Below are 23,124 nucleotides of genomic sequence, written 5' to 3'. Positions count from 1 at the left end.
CCATTTAGTTCAGTGTTCTGTCTCTGGGAGTGGTGGGAGAAGACACTTCTTAGAGAGCATCTGTGAACTTGGCCTTTTTCTGTGCTCTGCTCCTCTTTTATATCCCCAGTATCAAAACTGTTAGATGTTACATTAGGTATGGTGGAGAATGCATCCCTTTAGTACCTCTTTATGAAACATAAATCTGTTTAATCCTTTTTTGAACCTTCTGAACTCTGTTCCTTACAGTATCGTGTGGCAGTAAACTCTAAGAGTTCATTATTGGCTCTGTAAAGCACTTTCTTCTAGCTGCTGAAATCAGTTTAAAGCATCATAAGCTTGTGGGCTATATATGTGCATATATGTAATCTTAAATTCCATTCACAACTGTTCTTTCTGACAGACTGCCATTCAATTTGCATGTTCATATTCATCCAGGAGGACAGCCCAGCCATAGTGGAAAAGCAGACTGAAATGAATATTTTGAGTTTTTCCATGCTTAAATATGGAAGCTCTTAAGCATTTAAGCAGGGGACTTGTGCTTATCCTGGTCAGAAGCTGAGCACTCTGCTTCTTAAGTGATATAAAGCAGAATGGGTAATGTGGGGTAATCTAGTGGAAGGAAAAGATGCAGCTGTAACTTTAATTTGCTGGTTAAAAGGATCCTGGCCTTTCTGAATCAGCATCAGGGCTCTGTCTAATCTCCTTCCTCCACTCGTGTTGCAACAGAGGGTTGCTTAAGTGAGCTATGTTGGCTCTTTGCCACTCAATATTTCCCTTCACCAGGGAAACCCCCAACTGGCTTTTAAAGCCAGCTTTATGGCCCCAAGATAGTGCCAAAGGTGGTACGAGGGAGAGGATCACAGGAGACAACACAGGCAAGCTCACAGTGAGCTATTCCTTCCACTTTATTAGCTGATGCCTCTTGCTTCACATACTGATCACCCCTGCTTTTTTTCTTATTACACTATTTTGGGGCAGAGTTGCAAGAACTGATTCATCATTTTTGGACAGGCGAATAGGAAGCTGTGTGCACGCTGCCTTGTCTTCAACAACTAAAAAGCGTATAAGCTTACAGAAAAAAAAAAAAAAAAGCTTCTAAAAGTGCTTTCTCTCTGCCATCCAGAAAGCATATCCCTCCAAGAGGAAGGTCTGTGATTCAGGGGGAAAACCCCATGACAAAGCTTTCAGCCCTAACAATTGCATGTGAGAGAGATTAAGTCATGGGAAACTCTTGTGAATAGAGTTGCATGGATAAAAAGAAACATGCAGCAACATGAAACACGCCTGGCTTCAGGTTTCGCTGCGAACTTGAAACACGGACCATGTTTATAGAGCTGTTTGCAGGGGTACACGTGTCTTTTGAGAAAAGAGGGGCTGAATTTCAAGGCACCCGCTGGGTTGGGGTGGCACAGCTTGGCTTTGCATCAGAAGCGCTCAGCGTTAACCCGGTCTGGTGTGTGTCGACATGAACAGGAGAGGAAACCTGGTGTTCTCAAAGGACTGCAGGGACTGCTGCTGTAGGCTTGGGGTGACGTGGGATCTCATCCGGGTGTTCCTGCTCCGGCGGGGGGATTGGACTAGATGATCTTTTGAGGTCCCTTCCAATCCCTGACATTCTGTGATTCTGTGATCTCACCGCGCTGCATCTGTGTGATCAGGAAGACTCGGTTGTCACCACTGGAACAGGCTGCCCAGAGAGGCTGTGAAGTCTCCTTCTCTGGAGACATTCAAAACCCGCCTGGACACATTCCTGTGCGATCTGCTCTGGGTGAACCTGCTTTAGCAGGTGGGTTGGACTAGGTGATCTCCAGAGGCCCCTTCCAACCCCAACCAGTCTGTGACTCTGTGATTCAGGAATTGAAAAGGGCAGAGCAAGGCAAACAATAGCAGAAAATGTACATATATATATATATATATATTTTTTTTTTTTTTTTTTTTTAATGCTCAAGCCTTTACACGGCTGCTGAGCCGGAGCCTTGCCCGCCCTGTGACCACCCGCAGAGGCTGCTGCGGGGCAGGGCTGCGGCCGGGCCGGCCGGCGAGCTCGGTCCCGGAGGAGGCGGCGGCGGCAATGGCGGCGGTCACAGCAGCGGCGGGAACGACTGGGGCTTAAATTAGGGCTCAGAGCTCGACAGGGCCTGTGCGAGAGCCAGAAGCGACAGCCGCGCTCTTTGAGAACTGGAGACGGGTACGGACGGCCCTGGGGCCGCGGAAGCCGCCTGTCCCACCCGCCGGCAGGCCCTAGGACCCTTCTGGGAAATGTAGTTCTCCCGCCCAGCGGGGCAGGGACCAATGGCCGCGCCGCTCCCCGCCTCACCACCGCAGGGCCTGCTGGGAGTTGTAGTTTGTTCTCCTCCGCCGCCTCGGCAGCGGCCAGTGGCGGCGGGGCCGGGCAAGACTACTCTTCCCAGCTCGCACCGCTCCGCCGCCACGCCCCCGCTCCCCCCTGCCGGGGCGGGCAGCTGTAAACAAACAGGGCGGCGGGCCATGGCGGCCGCTTCGGGCCGCGCTGGGGGTCTGTGAGCGTCGGTGCCCGCCGGGGCGGGGACGGGCGGCTCCGGTGAGCTCCCCGCGCAGGGGCTGCGGCGGTGCGGGGTCGGGGCTGGCGGCACACATGGATGACAGCAAGGTAAGGGGCTGCGGGGCCTGCCCGGGGGCCGGGGCCGGTTTGGAGCCGAGGGCAGAGGGTGCGGGGAGCCCGGGTAGCGCTGCAGCGGCTGAGCTCTGAAAGGTGTGCCAGTGTGTTAGATATTAGGAAAAAAAGCTTCACGGAAAGCGGTGTCAGGCACTGAAACAGGCTGCCCGGGGAAGTGGTAGAGTCACCATCCCTGGAGGGGTTTAAAAGGCGTTTAGACGAGGGACATAGGGAATATTGTGTCCAGTTCTGGCCTCTCAGTTCAAGAAGGACAGGGAACTGCTGGAGAGAGTCCAGCGCAGGGCCACGAAGATGATGAAGGGAGTGGAGCATCTCCCTTATGAGGAAAGGCTGAGGGAGCTGGGTCTCTTTAGCTTGGAGAAGAGGAGACTGAGGGGTGACCTCATTAATGTTTATAACTATGTAAAGGGTGAGTGTCACGAGGATGGAGCCAGGCTCTTCTCGGTGACAACCAATGATAAGACATGGGGCAATGGGTACAAACTGGAACACAAGAGGTTCCACTTAAATTTGAGAAGAAACTTCTTCACGGTGAGGGTGACAGAGCACTGGAACAGGCTGCCCAGGGAGGTTGTGGAGTCTCCTTCTCTGGAGACATTCAAAACCCGCCTGGACGCCTTCCTGTGTAACCTCACCTGGGTGTTCCTGCTCCGGCGGGGGGATTGGACTGGATGATCTTTTGAGGTCCCTTCCAGTTCCGAACACTCTGTGATTCTGTGTGACATGGTTTAGTGCTAGATTTGGGTTAGATTATGGTTGGACTCGATGATCCTGAGGGTCTCTTCCAACCGAAATGGTTGTATGATTCTATGTAAACCCCCACAAAGCCTGTTAACAGGCAGGGAGCTGCGAGTGAGGTGAGTGCTCCTGCTAAAGGCTTTTTAAGTAAATTTCTCTGCAATCTTCTCTGGAAGGCCTCTGGTCACTGCCAGCGGGACGGAGGGGTTGTCCTTTTCCTTCTCCCAGCTGGCTGCCTGTAGTGGAGCACAGCACTTAGATGGTGCTTCTGGCTTCTCCTTAAAGCTCCAGGTGTGGGCCAAAGGCTGGATGCAGACCAGTGGTCTGGTGTGGTGTGGTGGATCGTACTCCTATAGCACCCTAAATTCCTTAGATCAGGAGGGTCAAACTCATTTTCACCGGGACCACATCAGCCTCATAGTTACCTTCAAATGGCAGTCCTAAAATTACATTTGTACAGTCCTGTTTTAAAAAGTCTATATAAACTAAATCAAATAGATTTGTCTTGCATTTTTGAATGCTAGATTTGGTTTTAATTAACAAAAGCAAATATTTGTAATAATCTACTAGATGTGAAACTGGTTTTGAGAGCAACAGGAAAATAAAAGGCTTTCAGAAGAGAATCAGAAATGGTGTGTGGCTTCTTTCCATTCCATGGCAACTCAGTAGCACTAGTTTCACCAGTTTCAATAACACTAGTGGAAACTCAATAGTTTCCACTCAATAGGTGCAATTATATATTAACTAGAAAGGGATAAAGCATTCAGGCACTCTTATGCAGCCTTTAGCTTTTTCAATACTTCTCTCTGACCCTCCTCATCCTCCAAACTGTTACACATGAACACATCTTCTAATCAGAAATACCATAGAAATTATGGCATACTTCTCCTCCACACTTTATTTGAGCAACTTGAAATATTCCTGTTAGCACAAGCAGAAGAAGGGAATGCTGGCATCACGGGTAAAATTATAGATACCTCAGAGAGAAACAAACAGAACAAAGTTATTTTAAAAACTATGCTGTGCTCTCTTCTGCAAGGCCCATTTGTTCCATGCACAGAGAAATCCCAAAAGGTGTTTTCTCTAACCATAACTTTATTGCAGTGATAATCGTGTAATGCAGGAGTGTCAAACTCATTCAAACACTGCTCTCCTGCAGAGTAACGTGTGTCACACACGCTGCACGTGTGACCAGCGCTGGCAAGAGCCTGGGGACAAGGAGCTCAGTGCTGTTGCCGAGTGGAAACAAAGTGCCAGGCCTGGTAAAACAAGGAGATGGGCTGGATTCGGTCCGCGGGCCGGGTGTTTGATACCTGTGCCTTGGATAAATAGCAGCTACAGGCGAATGGTCAGGTACTGGGGTAGGAGCTTGGGTTTTAGCCTTGCAATGGGTGCTGGGGCTACGATTCTTCCTGCATCTTCTTATGAGAACAGCACAGTGGCATCCCTGAATGTACAGATCTTCTGTTTAAGCAGAGCGAAACATCAGAAGAAGCACAAGGAATACCAATCCCGCCTCCTTGCTCCAGTGTGCCCTTAAAGCAGGACCTGCACGGCCAGCATGAGGGCCGAGAAAAGAACCGCTGTGTCCACTCAGTGCAGTGTTTCGTGACTGAAACGCCCAGTTGAGTGAGTATTTTAGCTCACTGGAGTGGTGATTATGGTAGTGTCCTGTGTTTTGTGCCAGAGATAGCTTAAGACCTCAGGTTTGAGCTAGGTGAAACCATACTTGAGGTAGGCTGTGAGGCAGTTGTCTTCTGACTTGTAATAAGTTCTGAGCTTGGCTTCAGTATTAAAACTGGTCATGTGGTAGTCATGTGCCTGTGGTACCTTATCTGCTCTCAAACCATCTGGTTTTCTTCCCGCATGAATTTTACTAAAATAAAATCACACTGCCTGTGCTGATCAGCCTCGATTCAAAGGGGAAAAAAAAATACTTGATGTAATTTCTTACGGAATAAATCTAAGAAACTGAGAAGTGATCAATAATTTGGCAGTATAAAGGATCATGGAATGGATTGTAAGTCTATGAAAGGTTCGTGATGATTTGCCAAATTAACACATATACTATTTGGTTTTATTGAGGCTTTGTCTGAAAGCTGCAATGGAGGGTGGGGGGAATCTGCATCACTGAAGTCAACCAAATGTTCACAACTGTGAGAACTGCATGAAAGTTTATGTAATTGGGGCAATAGATTATAAGATCTAGAGGATTTAGTTCTGGAGACGTATGTAGTTCATATTAGCTGATTTTAATTTTTTTTTAGTGTTAAGAACACTTCGTTTCTCATGTGTCAGAATGAGCTTATTTGTAACAGATAATTTCCAGATTTTTCATTTTTAAAATAATCTTTGATCTCTTGTTGTGTCTTGTGGAATCCTGATAATCTGCCTTTTTTTTTCTGAAACATTTTTGGATGCATTTACTAAATAAACCCAATCATTTTACCCGGTCAGTAAGACAGGTCTTTGCACTTTTTTTTTTCTTAGAAAAACTGATGTTGAGTGGAACATTTATTCTTCCTATCTCCAGTCTCAAGTACGGTTTCCTAGTATGATGTTTTTATTTAATACTTACCGCTGAGACACATGTGAGGACAGTGGCATTGAAAAGGGTCCTGCCCAGAACTACTGGATGTGGCTGTACCCAAGGACAACTTTGAAGGTCTTTGTTACCTCAGCACGTCTTTCGTTAGGTAATCATCTTGGGCAATATTGAATCCTCATATCTTCTACTGAAAATAGCTGATATTAGTCAGTGAGTGCCTGCTGCTCTGAAAGGCTTTGCTGTGGCTGTTTCGAAGGGCTGTGGTTCCTTTCAGAGCAAGCTCAAGAGGCTGCAGGTTGCCCTGAGGATTTGGTGGCTCCATGCAAGAGATCCCGTTCCCATTGGGAGGGCTCTTCCCATTGCGTGTTGCTGTTTCAGGGTGAGGCAAACACTATTTATACTTCATTTTATAGCACGGTCTTGCAGCTTGAGCCAGGATGTCCTTGAAATCTTTTAAAAGTTCCACTGAGTCACGTTTTCCTCCTTATTGAGAGGTTTGGCCTGTCTGATCGGAGAGTCTTATCTGTGAATTGATCGAGTGTGACTCTGAAAGGAGTTTCCTTGTAAAAACCCAGATAACTAAATTATTTTAGTGGTGATGTAACCATTCTATAGCTGCGTACACCCAGGCTCAGCATTTTCATCTACGTGACATAAAGAATTTAGAGTTGGGCTTGTGGCCTGTAATGTTTTCCCTAATTTGTGCACTATAATTTAGTCTCACCTGGTCTAAGAGAGCAGTTGAAAAATGGTTCCTCTTAACATGTTTCCCAAAACAGGAAGGAAATAGTAAGAAATAAAGGTAGAGGTAGAATATCTGAATGTCAGATCTAGAAAACTTTCATGTTCCAGTTTTAAAGGATGTGCTAAAATTATACACACAAAAAAACCCCAACCAAACCCAAAATACGACCTTCTCTTCTTTCTCCTGAAGAGCTGCTCTGAAACTAGGGCTTGTTTGGATGCTGGTCTCGCTTCTCCCTGCTGTGGTTTGAGCTGTTGGTTGTGTAAGGGAAAGAGTTTAGTGATGTAGCTGTTCCTTGGCAAATAATCTCTGTTAAAATAACACTTATGTACCTCTGAAGTATTTAGACACAGGAAAAAGGAGAAATTCTGTCACTGTGATTTCAGACTCTATAGGTGAAATTACTTGGTTACAAGACTACATATAACCTATTATATATTTATTATATACATTGGGAAGAAGGGTTTTATATTAGGGTAAGAAGTGTTTTTCACATTTGTGTGAGTTGATAACTTTTGTTGCTAACTGTCAAAATACAGTTCTATGTAGCTAACTGCAATCTTTTGTATAATCATGGAAGTTTTTATAGGGTTCACCGTCAATACTTATGTAATTAACTTCTCCGTTTATAGGTAGAAATGAGAAATTTTTTAAAAATCTTAACATTATTTCACGACTTTGTTATTCCAGTGAAATTAAAAGCAAGTAAACAAAAACCAAACCAACAACGACAGAAAAGGTTGGGGTTGCCCTCTTATTGCAAATATTCTTGTCTTTTAAGGAAAAGATAGCTTTAGTTTCAAAAAAAGTTGGATGAAATATGTTTTTCTTCAAAAATATACTTAGCTGAGTCAAACATGAACAAGTAGTTTATTTTGAAGAAATGATTAATTTTAGGATTAATTTCTATTGACAGATCTGCTTAAGACTTATGAAGGGTTTGCTTACTAAATAGCACCTTACATTTTTGGATCATTAGCGGATGCATTTTGTCTGCCAGTGAAAGTTAACTAAGGAATCTGTGTTAAGCATCTAAAATGGCATGCAGTGGAGGAATAACCAGCATACTTTCTAGCTGGGTTTTATACCGTTACTGTGAACGGTATGCTGTGACTTAGCAGATAACTTTGAGACTTGTGACTAACTCCATTTGATTACTGATTTTTTAGAAAATGTTTGCAAGCAAAATAGGTTCCCTTCCCCTCTACTATAATGAATGCAGTGCTTAAGTTTCTTTTTATTTCTTGCTAATAATTTTTATAGTTTTATATAAATTCTGTAGAGGATCATCAGCTCCGTGCTGAATTAGATTCTTCAGCCCTGTGCCTTCAGCTTCTAACACAAACAAGAGTCCGCTTAAGATGATTCCCCGAGCTGGATCTCAGGTACCAGTTCATGGAGCACTTAAGAGCTATTTGTTTAACTGTGAGTGAGCTGAGAGCTGCTGGAAGATACTGGTCAACGTGAGCAGCCCTGCTGATCAGCAGTGCTGAACAGTGCTTCACATAGGGTTTTAATCTGCCAAATTGTCCAAAACCTGCAGATGTCACGGTGAGGCTAGCTTTATCACAGTTTTCTATCTGAGAGGCTCAGTTCCTTGGGGGTGTGAATGCCAGTGGCAGTATTAGGTATGTGTGTCCTTCCGAAGGAGGAGACCTCTTCATAATGCAATCTGGCAGTGCTTCTGTAGAGGTCTGCTGAATCCCTTTTGAGGAGGGAGAGGTAGAAATAAAAACAATCCAGAAGTCTGAGGGCTTTTTCTATATGCGGGAAAGTAATGGAAGCTATTTTGAATTCCATCTCAAATAATTTTGTACCTGAACACTGATGCCATGCATGAATGGTGTTATGATCTAGGTACTGTGTTAAAAAGGGAGGAAGTTATATTTTTCTATTTTCTGAAGTCTGAGTGAACTGAAATAGGCCCTTGGTCATATTTCTCACAAATGCGTGTCATTATTAATATTTCTGTGACAAATTTTATGATTAATGTTGTTCTGGGTCTTGATTGCACATGACTCCCTGAAAAAAATCAAATCCCTACTGCTGAATCCTAATCTATCCTGTCCCTTTATAAACTCCAGAGGAATACAAAGGTCATTAAAAAAAAAATGTTTGCTTTCTTGTTTTCTCTTGGTCTGCTGCCACGTTCAATATCAACTAGCACTTTTGCTTTGTCTTCTTTCTGTCACATCAGCATAGCAACTGAGTAGGCAAACAGGACCAGAAGCCAGGGGAGATGCAGTAACGTGGGATGCTGGCAAAGGGTTTATCAGGCCTTTTTTTCCCCAGCTGGGTTGCTTGAGGCTACAGCAGGAGCTTCTAAATATTGGTGAGGAAAACCTGTTAAGGATGCAGGATTTGATTAAATCACCTATCAAACTAGCTGTGCAGAGTGATGCCTAATTTTATGGTGAACTCCATTTCAGGAGTCACAAAGACAGTGTGAGTCTTTGGGGGTGTTGTGAAGACAGATTATTAGGGTCTTGCTGCTTAAAGTCAGAGTTAAAAGTGGCGGAAGCTTTTCATTATTTCCATAGTCCAGTAGTTAAAGCATTGGCAAGCAATGGCCCAAGAGGTACAGGCCTTTTTCCTCCCATAAGAGAGCTTGTGTGCAGGTCCTTAAAAAACCCCATTATTTTGTGAGGTTGTGGTGTTGGGTGGGTTTAACTGGTGTGAAGCTGTGCTGCTTGCGGGTGTGTTTCATTGCTGGTGCCTGCCCGAGGTGCTGCCTTTGGAAAACTTGGGTGCTATTTGCAAGGAGCTTTAACTTGCTTGTTGTGAGAAACAGCCTGGTAGTAACTATTCACCTGCCTGACATTCTGGTGCAAGGGCAGGGCTGTGACATGCTCCTGTGGAGGTCTAGGACTCGAGTTATTCTTTTGTTCGGTATGTGGTGTGCTGGGTCTGCGACCCAGAGCGCTGGCCCACTCTGCTAGAGAGTAAGAACTCTGAGTGGTAAAGGTTTTTTTTAAAGAGAGCTGGAGTGTATGTCTCTATGAGAGCTTATCTAGCTCTTGAATTCAAAGTTTTACTTTAAACTACCTTGCAAAGGCACAGAAAAGCCTTGAACAAAGTCTTTGAGAACTGAAGTACTTTGGATGTAGTGGATAATGGAATATCCAGAAATCTTTCAAGCGCGAGTAATAGTAGATAGCAAATTGTGAGTGCCTACAGCCCTTCCTGGGAAGACCATGTGTGTTTCTAACTCCTACTGAGCCAGGAGTATAAATCACACCACGCAGAAATAGGAGTGTGGTTCTGTGAGAGGAGGGAGCTGTGCTTGTCACCCCCGAAAGGGGACAGTCGCTTTCCTTTCTTTGGAGATTCTTTCCCCCTTGGCTGTGGCTGGTCAGTTTTATACTGTTTCAGTGAAGATAGTATCTGAACAAGAACATCCTAAGGAGAAAACCTTGGTGGAATTAATGAATTATTCAAGCTGTGTTCAGCAGTTCAAATGTAAAAGATTGATTTTTTTTTTTTCTTTGCTTTTCTGAATGTATTATGTTTGTTTCATTATCACTGGATGTTCATTAAGTACTTTCTGTTCCTCCATTTGCTTATGGTAGGCAGCTACTCCTGAATAAATTAGAAGAGGCAGTACAGAGAGGGTAGAATTGTGTTGGCATGTGATTGTTGACTCACTTTCCAAAGAAAGAATAGACTCAATTGTATAATCTAATTTTTTTTTTAATTCTAGCCCATCGGTTCACTATGTTATTGTTTTTATTGACGCCTACTAAGTTTGTGGAACAAGTGACTTCTTTGAATGTCAAAGCCAACTTATTTTGTAGCATCACACAGTAAAAAGTGCCTTTTTAATGATGAATTCTGGTATTTTGAACACTGCCTATTAGACAAAATGTACCATACATAGTATGGTGACACCCTGAGCCAGCAGTGAAATTCTTGTACGTAGGTGTGTGTGTTAGGTGTGTTTCTCCACACCCCCTCCATTCAAACAGTGTGGTCAGAATGCAAATAAAGAGAAATCCTCACTTCAGAGGGCAGGCGGGGTGTGTGGCTGACGTAATGCTTACAGGGTGATACTACCCAATGGGCAGTGTACGAAGTTTCGTACCGTATTTAAGACTTTCATGTGCCATGCTCTCGTGTTAAGAGTAAAATATTTGGGTGGGGAAGTGTAGAATAAACACTGAGGAAACTATTCCTTTTCTATTTATTCGTAGCAAGAGAAGCTTTCAGACCTGTAAAAAAGGAGCCATAAAGGAGAGGGGGAAATGATGGAGAAACAAATCTGTGCTCCACAGGACAAGAAACTGGGGGGTTACATTTCTGCAAGGGAGATCTAAATTAGGCATTGGGAGAGTTGAATGCTGGGATAGGTTGCATGAGAAAGCATGAGGAGACAATTTTCCAGGCTGTGTAATAATGTTTTGGAGGTAAATATGGCCAGTGTGGTTAAGTACAACTGGAAGAGAGGCAGCATAGGTAGGACTCAGTGTAACTGAGTTACCTGTTTAGTAAAAATCCTCAGAAGATTCCTTTCAAAGAAATTGGGACTGAAGAAGCTCAGACGGCTAGTGAAGAATTCTGACAAGTTTTATCTTTAGAGTAGGCTGAAACTGTGGTTGTTCATTGCAGCAAAATGAAGTTTTGGATTATACTGGTATAAATAAATATTTTTTTTTCTTCCAAATTAAAGTGTTAAACTCCAGAAGATAGTATTTCTAGAGCTGGCAAGTATCTGGGCAGGGTTTGTTGGTAATATTAAAGCAGTTTCACTACAAGTTGACTATCATGTCTGTCTTCTCAATGTCCCAGATATCTTCCCAGATATCTGAAGCAGTGTGTGTGGTTTGGGGCTCCCCAGTACAAGAGAGAAATGGAGCCTCTGGAGAGAGTCCAGCAAAAGGCCACTAAGATGGGGAAGGGACTGGAGCATCTCTCCTTATAAAGAAAGGCTGAGAAGGCTGGGACCATCTAGCCTGGAGAAGAGAAGGCTCAGGGGACCTTATCAGTGTGTTCAACTACCTGAAGTGGAGGGTATAAAGCAGGTGGAGACATGGTCCATTCAGTGGTGCCCAGTGCCCAGAGCAGAGGCAGTGGGTACAAACTGGAAGACAGGAGGGTCTGGTCGAACATCAGGAAACACCCTTTTACTGTGAGGGTGGCTGAGTGCTGACAGAGGTTGCCCAGAAAGGTTATGGAGTCTCCATCCTTGGAGATATTCAAAAGCTATCTGGACATGGTCCTGAGCATCCCGCTCTAGGTGGCCCTGCTTGCACAGGGGGGTTGGACCAGATGACCGTCCAGAGGTCCCTGCCAGTCTCAACCAGTCTGTGGAGCTCTTCCAAATCAGATTAGTAGCATTTACAACAGGACTGCTTAAGCACTGACTTCACTATGAAGTCGTATCTCTCCCTTTTGTTTTTGATGCCGTCACTGGAGGCTTCAGACATCAGCCCCCTTATTTAATCTGTTGCTCCGGAATCAGTGAAAGTATATGCGAGATTTCCTACTTGAGACATGTAGTAGGCACAGTGACATGGTCACAACATTACCTTTGCAGAACAGGATCTTTACTGTACCCTTCCTTTCCAGGTGGTTGGAGGCAAGGTGAAGAAACCAGGCAAGCGAGGGCGTAAACCAGCCAAAATAGACTTGAAGGCAAAACTTGAAAGAAGTCGTCAGAGTGCAAGAGAGTGCAGAGCCAGGAAGAAGCTGAGGTACCAGTACCTGGAAGAGCTGGTTTCAAGCAGAGAGCGAGCCATCTGTGCTCTCAGAGAAGAGCTTGAAATGGTAAGCAACTATCATTTAAGCTAATCCTCAATTTTGAGACCTGTCCTTGTGGACATTTCTTCTCGAAATCACTGTGACAAAGAGTGGGATTTGGCTAGCCAGAAGGTATGAAAACATCAGTAACAGATGCATTCAGCTGTTTGCCTACTCTGCGTGTTGAATATGAACCTCATGTCATAAGTTATCTGCTGGTTTTGAACTGGAAGCAAACAAAGTAAGTGCCATTGCGTATGCGTCTGTCTTTGAAATGTTGGTTTTGGAAAACCTCTTACAGAGGTAGAAAGAGGCAGAGGGTGGAAAGAGATGTGTAGCATATATCCACAGTGTGTCATTTCTTCCCGCAGACGTTTGTCTCTGTTGGGGAGGTTGATTCTTGCAGCGTACTCTCTGTGTAGATGGTTTCACGGCTGTCCTGTGTCCCAGCATGGATGAGTGTTTTGGCCAAACAAGCTTCATTAACCAAAGAGAATGTTTCATCTGGACATACAGACACTCAGCTCCTCAGTGATATTGAGATGCCATTAATATTTCATTGGAGCTGAGGATGTTTCCTTGACCTTGCATTAGGTTTGTTGGAATAGGCAGGGCTCATCACCACAAATGAATAGGGTTAGGATTGGGTGGAAAGTCAGCCAACTGACCACAGATTTTTCAGCGTGCTTCAGGGCTTGGCAAGAAGAATTTAAGATGAGGGAACTAGGAATAAGGCACATGTGCTGTAACCATGCCTCGCACAATCAGAAAGGACCTCTTAATAGTTGATCAGCCCCAGAGTCATGGGAAATATTTGGTTTTAATAGGCCATGAACTGGAACGGTATTCTGGCATGCCAGCAGCGAGAAAATGCACAAAGTGTTCCATGTTGTTTAATAATTACAGTATTGTGTCTAGTACTGCCACTGAGTAGCAGTTTATTGACTGAAGCAGGATTTACTGAAGCCAGGTATGCAACCATGGACACGTGCTTAGCTCGTTAGTGCTCTGCAGTTTTGTAAGAGGCTTTAGCCCAGTAAATTCAAACCTTAAATGAATATACTGGAAGGTAGAGATTACAACTCTGTTTTGTTTGCTAATGTGATCCTGGCAGTTTGCTAATGCCTAATGTGTTTGCATATTTCAGTACAAGCAGTGGTGCATGGCGATGGACCAAGGGAAAATCCCCTCTGAAATAAAAGCACTGCTAACTGGAGAGGAGCAAGGCAAAGCACAGCAGAACTCAGCCAAACTTGCCAAGGCTGGGAAGACAGAAGCAAACAGCAGCAATCCCTGTGAGTATCCAGCCTATGATTAATTCCTATTTTGTTACATCTTTTGTGGCGTAGGAGGATGGCTGTGGTGTGGGAAGAAACCTAAGGATGTGCTTTTGGGCACAAATAGTTGATTGAAGCAAAGAGCTTAGTGGGTGGTACAAGGACTCTGTGTAATGTTTACATGGTCAACACAGAAATTACACTAGCTAGGAAGCTGGGTGGTTGTTTTAAAAGACTCAATCTTTGTTTTTCACCAAGGCCTGTGGAGACCTGTGAAGACCTGAGACCTTAATCTTTTACAACATTTTCTGTTTTCCTAATGCAAAGTAAATGGAGCACATAAAACATAATTGAATTTTAAAAACTCCATCAAGAAAACATTATTCTAGCTGCAAGCGCTCAAATGTTAGAAATGCCGAAATTGAGATTTCCTATAGAGTCTTCTTTCTGCCTCGTTTGTGCTTGTCCAAGGAATGAAATAAAGTTCTTCTGGGGATTGAAAGGTGAAAAGATCACGTGATATAGAGTCATATTCTTGATGCATACGCGCAAAAGAACACATGGGGTAGCATGGGCAATTCTATATCTCACACCTTCTAATTTTGAAATATTTCATGCTACAGGTTAAATTACACTTTACTGTAAGTTTAAAAAAAAAAAACAACCTAACTTTGTATTTTTAAGAAACAACTTGAAAACCACATTTGTAACTGTAACAATCTTCCCCCATGGTGCATCATTCACAGGAGGCCAATGCAGAACCTTCCGTGCTGCAGCAGCGATAGCTTGGTAGCTAGCAGAAGAACGCTGTTGTCAGAGAAGTGGATGCATCTCCAGGTGCAGGGGGAAGGATCCCAGTCTGCTGTCTTCTCTTTGCTCTTCCTCAAATGAAACTCTTTGATTGTGGTGTTCCTAAGCCTGTGTGGAGTGGGATTTTGAAGTAACAGGTGTTTGTGTAAGCAGAGCCTTGTTCTTCCTTTCCCTAAACCACCCTCCCCAAATACAGCTATGGCAGCTTTTGGGCATTCCCAGTAAGAAATGGGAGCAGGTTTTGTCATTAGACTGCCCTTGTGGTCAGTAGTTGCATTGCGGGAGTCTGAGAGGTTCTGTAAAACAAGAGCGAGAGGAGAATCTCTTAACAGCTTTGCAAAAACAGAATGGAGTACTGTAGGTCAAGGAGAAGGAACTGGATCAAAAGCTTTCAGTAATAAGGTTTATAGTAATGTAATTTCTAACCTGAAAGATGTTGCTTTCAGCATCCTTTTATAATGTAGCATGTCTTTTATGTTACTGGGACTTGTAAAGAGAGGCACTAGATCTATTCCTTGCTTCTGCCCATAACTTCTTTCACAAGATGTATTTCCCATCGCCCATGCTTCTGGTAAGACAGTCAAAGGATGTCCTTCCACCTTGCTTCCAACAGTGGAACAACTGCAGGTTCTTCCAACCCGTTGTGCCCTGCTGTTTTTATCTACCTACACTTTGGGCCCTGGTATCTTTCTAGCCTGCAACTTAATATGAATTCTGCTGCGCTATCCTGGCTTCCCAGGCAAGGATAATGCCAAGAACTGGTAGCAAGGAGAACAGGTCGCGTCAGTTTGGTTTTATGATAAGAGAGGTGATGGCAAAAGTCTTGTGGGCTGACTTACTCATCCCAGATATTGACAGATAACCTGCCACTTTCCTTAGACCGCTCTTTCTCCTGTATGAGTGTTTTTTGCATTTATATGATGCAATGAGGGTAGTGGAGCTCTTGGGATTTTCAGTGGGGGTTTTGCTTGCTTATTCTCTGTTTTGTTTGTGACAATGTCTTTCTCTGTATTTTATGAAATGCATGGAACATTTTTTAATCATGTTTTCTTCTTTGTTACATAGAATAAATATTATAATGAATGACTTTGCGAGACTGAATGTTGCCTTCTTTTTATTGAACTAATTGGGTCTGTTTAGCATTATCGCAATTCAGGATTAGTTGAAAGCACTGAAAATTACCAAGTGCTGTATTTCAGTGTACAGCACAGTTCTTTTCAGAATTCCATTCTGAGCACTCATATTAATTCTTAAGGCATGGTTTTAAGTTTATTCTCTAGGCTGCCCACACATGTCCTTAGTTAGCAATTGCTAGAAATGTTGCGTATTATGAAAGGTTAAGTAACACTGAAGCAGAGATGGGTATGATGTGAGGGTTCCACTGCACACCTTGTATTTTAAGCTCTGAACTGCAGTTGGTCCTGAAAGTTGGCAACAAAGCCGACCCATAAGTTTGGGGATTTTTGCCTATGTTGAATGCTTGTCTGTCCTTTTTCTGGATTCTCTGGAGGAAAAAAAAACCCCTAGATCAGATGCCCAGAACTGTACTCTGTGAACCTTGCGGTTGGATTTTGTAACATGATCATGCCATAAGTTTAATATATTATTTTTGGTCAGAATTAGACTTACACAGTCTAGTTTCAAATGTAAACTATGTATTGTAATTAAACATATTTCAAAGGTTATGTATATATTTAAGTGTCTCTTATGAATCGGTGCTGTAGAAAACATGTAGAGGAGTTAACGGTATGCGTGACCAGAACAGCTCCACTCTGCACTAGGTTATGTGACAAATGCAGCTCTGATTGCACCACAAATACACCACTTGATCTCTTCCCTCCGCTCTTTCTTTATTTCCCTTTCTGTGATACCAAACAAGAAACTTCTCAGGAGTTAAGTTTTCTTTTATAAGGGAAATGAGGAGCTGGAATTTCTCATTGTGATGGGCAAGAGTTTTCATCTGTTCCTCATCCCAGTGCCTCAAGCCCTCTGGCTTAGCCAGCAGTTGGCATCACAGGATTGTGTTTGGCAAACCTGGGCCCAATTCTGAGGCACAAATAGTGGCATCCGTGTTCTAACAGGTTTTTTGTCCTTCATGCAGATGGGACAGGAGGCACGTTACAGCTTCCATCATCTTAAACTGTTTTCTGTGTTTGTCCTGCAAGCCGAAATTTAAGTGTGACATAGAGTTAAGAGATTCCAACTGGAATCTTCCAACATTCTCTAGATGCTGTAGTTCATCATGAAAAGCAGGGTTCCCGGTAACAATCATTAAATGGATAAAGTTCTGTGGCTTCCATCATGTTGCAGACTGTGCTATGTTATAAATGTTTTGGGCTTAAAGGACTCCCAGAGATACATCTATTTTGGAGTTTGAAGTGTAGTAGTTCCCCTTGAAAACCAACAGAAAATGCTTGTGATTCATGCTCATTTGGTACTCTAGTGTTTACAGTCTTTGTCCACACTGAGGGTACTCCTAGAAGTGATGCAGCCAGGTCCTCTGGCTGGGGGTCTCATCTAGTACCCTAAATAATGGAGGATGGTTTAGTCTTATCCTCTCTTTGTGTAAGCTGGGCACAGCCTTCCACACGTTTCTCCTGCAGTGAGTGTGTGCAGCTGGTTCTCTCTCACAAGCATTGAAGAAAGGAAATAAGCCTGGAAATGCTTCATTTTCCCACTTGCCGTGGAAATCTAACGGTCAGCTAGAACCACTTGCCCAGCTAAAAGTGGGTATCGTTTGGAAACTAGCCAGAGTCTTCGAAAAACACTGTCTGTAGCATTTGGTGTTCGTAACAGTGCTAGGACTCTGCTACAATAAGGTGTAGTAAGGTTGAACTCAGTTGATCATAGAATCATTTTGGTTGGAAGAGACCCTTGAGATCCTCAAGTCCAACCATAATGATGCTGATGGAGTAAGCACTGTACGGTTGTACTAATGCTTTTGGAGAATTTAACAAGGATTTACCAGATAGCGAAAACCTGTAAAGAAAAAGATGTAATAAATCTTATGTTTTTAATCCCAAATCTGTGCCCAGGGCGTAGAATCCTGAAAAGTAAAGTGGATACATCTAACAGGCTTCTCACTTAACCGAGAACATTTTTGTGATTATATGTGTTAAAAACAACCAACCAAAAAACTTAAATCATGGTCTGCTTTCATAATCCGATAATAACAAGTGTTTGCTCAAGAACCTGCATTCTATTAAGTGCTTTTCAAAAGACTATTATATCAGAGGTGTTTGGTTGTGGTTCTTTTTAATGTATTGGATACATTTCAAAAAGCTTTTCTCAACAGCTGAAACCAGGACTTGCTTTGGGAGAGTCCTTGTGACTGACTTGTTTTTGCTTTTATCCGCTTCTGTATTTTAAGGGTGAAGATTAATCTACATCAATAATTAATCTAGTTCATCCTGGCATCCCATGAAGAAATGGAGAAGATTTGGCATCACAGTTCCATTTGCTACTTTCCAAGAAATTATAATATCTGTATGTCCTGGTTTTGTTAAAAAACAAGTTTCTCTTTTAGTGAATTTCCCTGTCAGCTAAAGCCTTCTAAATAACTGCAGTTTTCCTGAAAGCTAGATACATGTTTTGGTAGACATAGCAATGGAATGCGAGATCATTAATAAGGATGGATGCACATCTCGCGAGAGCAGTGAACTGAAACAGGTGACCAAAAAACTTACCAACTAAAGTATTCCATCCCATTCATGTCATACTTCATATGAAAGTGGGAGATCACGAGGATCTCGTCCCTTTTTCCTTATGGCCGACATTGGGAGAGGACCTTGCGAGTTGTCCCTGCGACCTGAGGCCCAGTGACAGACTGAATCCAGCTCCGGTTGGCTGCAGAGTCCAGTCCAGGACTTCAGGTGCCGGCCCCACATCTGCCGGAGCAGCTGCCGGGACTTTCAAGAATGGTTTTGTATATTTTGTATTATTTTCTCTATTTTTATTGGTAGCATTAGTAAAACATTTTCAATTTTTCCAACTCGCTTCTCTCTGTCCTTCTTTCCCTCCCAATCGCCTGTCCTTAGTGGGAAGGGGGGAGAGGGAGGGGCGAAAGGGGGAGAGGAGGTTAACAATACATCTGCCACGGTTTTATTGTCACCCCACAATCAAACCTCGACACTATAATTAGCTGTAAAATGACTGTTAATAAAAGGACCAAATGTGGGCCAAATGTTTGAGACTAGTCTAAAAATGTAGATAAATCGAGAGGAAAAGCTGAATTATGGACCCTGCACCTTCTCGTTGTATTTAAAGGATTACGGCATGAGTGACAGAGGACTGGCTGATGTAAAAAATCCCTGCAGTAGGTGAGGAGTTGAATGTCCTGCTGTTAGTGCCACTTAGCATTGATTTCTCTGTAAGTTATGTCAATAACTAAATTTCTTGTACAAGCCTGTTGCGGATTTGTATGAGTAAACAGATGCTTCTAATCTGCAGTAAAATCTGAGGTGTCTCATACTGAATAGCGCATCAGTGGACTAAAATTCAACTGATGCTGTATTTATTGAACGTATAAATTTGTATATGTAGATATAGAAGTAGAATTTGTAGTGTAAGTTAGAGCCATTGCCATAAGCAATTGCTGCAAAGGCTGTTTCTTCATATTATTTATACTATTAGTTGTATTTTCTTTATCTTATGCACTTTAAATTGTAACTAGAAAATGCTGTCATTGTTCAGCTAATGCTTTTCAACAACACTTCATTAAAAAAAATTTAAAAACCTGAACAACTGACTTTGTTTCTTTTTTTCCTCCGTAAAAAGCTCTTGGGAGGTGGAAATTTTACTTCCATAGCTCGTGCAAGATTAGCCCTGCTTTTCTGTGTGTCTGCCTGAAACTCATTAGTGGTATATCAGTGCTACTAACACTAACTGCTGCTTCAAGCAATTCTTGCGTTTTATCTCAGTCTATTAGGGTGAGTAATGGTGACATTCTTAACTATGCTGCAGCTGACAGGTATTCTGATGATGACATGAATTTTCGAGCGAAAGGCTACAAGCAGATTATGAAATGTGGTTTGACGAGATGCGATGTGTTCGCATGTGAATGTGAATAGAATGTTCAATGTGAATAGAAATAGCTCGCTCTGAAAGGTAATTTTTTTCCATACCTTCTTTTTCATTGCAACTTTGAAAACACATTTTGATCAAGTTATATGGTGCTGGCGAGAGTGGCGCTGCATATTCCTGTGGTAGAGCATACCAGCAGTGTTCTCCAGCCTCACTATCTCCTTATGTGGCATCCTCTGGTGTAAGAACAATTCTTTCCTACTCCCTGTAAAACATATAATAGATTCTGCTGTGTTGTTAGGTCATTGTTTTCTGTTTTGAATTTCTGGGCTTTTTCTTTCCTCTCCCCTAATCGGTACTTTGAAATCTACCACTTCTCGGTCTGCATTCCTTTTTCCCTACAGAAAAAAGTGAATCTTCCTTCCGTGAATCTCCTTTCTTTCCTAAGTGGTCTGGCGGCTATTTTCAAAATGCAGCAAGTGTTCCTTTTCCAGAGGACTACATAAAAGCATGAGTTATTCAGTGGCTTCCCTCTGCCTCCGGACACACGCTATACTACACCCAGCAGCTTGCACTGAACACCCCTTCTGCATTTTAAGCTCTGGGTAACATCAGTGCAAATACCCCTTCTGCATCGCAAGCTCTTAATAGCTTTGTAGCTCAGGACCCGCTTCTCGTTTCTCCACACAGCCTAGCAGGAGCACTGCTATCAGCTCACCCCACAGCGGTTTTTAGCTTATTCAGGCCTGTTTAGCTGTATGATCAGGAGGAAGGAAAGGCTGTTAGCAGACGGCAATGGCAACATTGCCTGGTTGTAGATATTGGGCATGTGTTGAAGCGGTTCTGCTACTCACCAAATTGCAAGCCTTCTTTCACTCGAAACATTGAGATTTGGATTATTCTGTTACTGATATTTCTGTAGAATTTCAGGTTGCCCGGCATTTTCACCAGCAACAGTATTTTCAAATAAAAGGGTAAGTTCAGCTTGGATTTATGTACCTGAAACACTCTCTGAAGATAAGGGGGCAATTCATTTGTGAGAGAAAATTTTGACCCCAAAGCCTTTATCTCATGAACATAAACCAGAAGAGGTTTCACCAAAGTAAACAGAATAACAGCATTAGTTTTCCATTTAAACCTAGAATCCTGTCTGGGATCTCAGGCAGAGAAAGGGGAAGGAGGCATTGCCAAGATTTCTGATCAGCTAATTACTCTTGTGATGAGTATTTGTGTAAAACCTTCACAAGGCGATAGCTCGGTTATACTGCAGGGATCTATCAATGAGAACAGAGCGCATTACCATTCTCTCTTCAGCAAGCTGCATTTCTTGTGACTTTATTCTTAGGGTTTCTCACCTTCTGAAATAAGTGAGCAATTAGCTTTTTAATTACTAGTATACCAATGGAACCAAAGCGGATTGCTGTGAGTGTTTGAGAAACAACCAATTAACTACTTCAGCTTTCTGGATTTACATGATCTTGTGTCTTTTTGCAGTCGCCACTTAATATTGACAGCATTTCAATCCAGTACCACTAAAGGAGTGGCATTATTAATGGAGTTGGTATTGTCTACATATGCTGGCAGATAAAAGAAGCTGACTGACAGCTGGACAACGAGGTTAAAGGTTGTCTGTTTTAATCCCCTGAACTTCTCTCTCATGGAATGAACACAGTTGCAGTTGTGTGGATGTATTAACCAAAAAAAAAAACCAACGTAGGCAGAATGATGAATGGTCTCTTGTGATTGCTTGCATTCACCCTGCATTTTTTCTGAATCATGCTCTTTGGATGAAATAAGTCCTATAAACAAAACAAATGTGCCTGTTATTAACACAGCTTTCCCTGGAAGACGGAACTCCAAATGCTCTGTTACCTTGATAAGAATTTCTTGCGACAGTTGACATGATCGACAAGCGGGAAGCAGACTTTGAAGACACAACTAGGAACCTGGCCACCGAAAACATTGTTTGGCTGTCAGAAGCTGGCCAGTAGTAGTGTTAGGATACGTGGGTGGCAGCTCCTGCGTGGGCGCGATGAGCAGCGGTGTGGAGCGGTGGTGGGAAGGCAGCATGTCCGTCGTCTCACCCAGGACTGGAGCTCCCTGGTGGGACCTACAGAGGTGCTGTTGTAGGTTTGAGAGCAATTTCTGGAGAGCCACCTTGTGCTGCATCGCCCTCCCTTGAAATATTTTGAAACAGCTGTTTATATGTCTATCTGACTGACTGCTTTCTGGCGTGTACGGAAGTGGTGGCTGCCTTCTGCTGGTGTGCTAAGATTCTGCAAGGTTTAGCTCTGAAAACTCAATGCTTTCCGCCATAGACTTGGGCCAAGGGCCACATGCCCAACATACCTCTTAAGTGAAAAAGATTACAGCCTTAGGGCTTCATTCTAAGAAAGATGCCCTGGATTAATAAGAAGGACCAACTCAACAGCATGGCGAAAGCTGTTTCAGAGTCTGCAGAAAATCTGACAGCAGATCGGCTCCCGGCAGTGCTGTGAGTTAATGAGAAACTCGGGGCGACTCCTGCTGCATTTATAGGTAACTGGCAATTAATCTGAAGTCTTGCTAACTCTGGATACCACTTAATGGTTTTTCTCCCTGTATTTGGATCAATACGGAGAGAGACTCTGCGGGGTAGGTATTGCAGTGGAGACGGTAAATCTCCAGGGATGAAGAGAAGTGCTGTGGTGCCTTTGGAATTAAGATGGGTAATTACATCCATCCATGTGTGGCCTCTGCTGTCTAATCCTACGTAGCCTTAAAAACATCAAAGTCCTCGATGAGTCCCTCCTCCCCAAACCATGGAAACAATAGCGTCTCTTGCTCTTACTTGTACATGCAGTGAAAAAGCTAGTGTCTGACCAGGCATGAGATGAGGACAAATTAAATTATTTGGTGATGTAATATATTTTTCCCCCCTCCTTTTCCCTTGCAAACATACAACCAAATGAAGAGCAGGTCAAAAATGGTTGTGATGCTGAACACCAAGGAATTACAGCTGTCTATGCCACTTCATTTTATCCAGAGACCGGTTTCATGAGAAAACTGAAAGAAGACTTTGTGTGTGTTAGCAGTAGTGTAGAATAAATCTGTGTTTTAGTTCAGACTGCTCACCAGAAGGTGAGATTTATATAACAATCTTCCAGTAGGTGTGTTATGTTTTACTAGAAGCCAGTTCAAATAAAGCTTATGTAATTTATAATGGCCTATTCCACAACACTTGCTAGGTTGAAAAGAGCCAGCTAATAAAGACATATTAACTTACAGAATCACTTAGTGGGCTAATAAACCTTCCTTTGAGTGTATGGGTCTGGCTTTAATAAACTTCAAATCTGCTTTTTGTTCTTTTAAACAGGAAGGATCTGATATTGAGAAAGGCTGAGCACTGAGAGTTTCAGCTAAAATCTATGGCGTGCATTCAACACCTTGGAAAACCAGCTCCTAAATCAATGTCAATTAATTCTGAAGTCAAACTGGTTGAGTTGAGACTGGAAAAACTCAGGGGATTCTTAACTGGGCATATGGAAAGTCTTAAGTCCAATTATGGGTGATAGCCACCTCGCTAACACCTCTGGGAAGATAGCTGGCAAATAGGTTCAAGTGGTGTGTG

The 23,124-nt window shown here is 43.1% G+C and overlaps 1 protein-coding gene across 2 annotated transcripts; it reads left to right on the top strand.

Moving 5' to 3' along the window:
- The first annotated feature begins 2,439 nt into the window (after positions 1-2,439).
- Positions 2,440-19,147, top strand: CREBL2 (cAMP responsive element binding protein like 2). 2 transcript variants are annotated; one of them, XM_065646001.1, is made up of 4 exons: positions 2,440-2,611; positions 12,235-12,432; positions 13,553-13,700; positions 17,863-19,147. In XM_065646001.1, exons 1-4 carry the CDS (start codon positions 2,597-2,599, stop codon positions 17,865-17,867), a joined length of 366 nt encoding a protein of 121 aa, XP_065502073.1. In that variant the 5' UTR covers positions 2,440-2,596; the 3' UTR covers positions 17,868-19,147. The 2 variants fall into 2 exon arrangements, with proteins under 2 accessions (XP_065502073.1, XP_065502081.1); XM_065646009.1 differs by lacking the exon at positions 17,863-19,147 and adding an exon at positions 14,429-15,579.
- The last annotated feature ends 3,977 nt before the right edge of the window (positions 19,148-23,124 follow it).

This window comes from Caloenas nicobarica, chromosome 1, assembly GCF_036013445.1.
Source record: "Caloenas nicobarica isolate bCalNic1 chromosome 1, bCalNic1.hap1, whole genome shotgun sequence".
NCBI classification, from domain to species: domain Eukaryota; kingdom Metazoa; phylum Chordata; class Aves; order Columbiformes; family Columbidae; genus Caloenas; species Caloenas nicobarica.
The sequence above is the reverse complement of the archived record's forward strand: the minus strand, read 5'-3'. Positions and strand labels throughout refer to the sequence as shown.

Excerpts from the sequence above, each read along its gene's own strand:
- CREBL2 (XM_065646001.1), top strand. Across the intron at positions 12,433-13,552 it reads TCAGAGAAGAGCTTGAAATG|TACAAGCAGTGGTGCATGGC; the intron begins GTAAGCAACTAT and ends TGCATATTTCAG.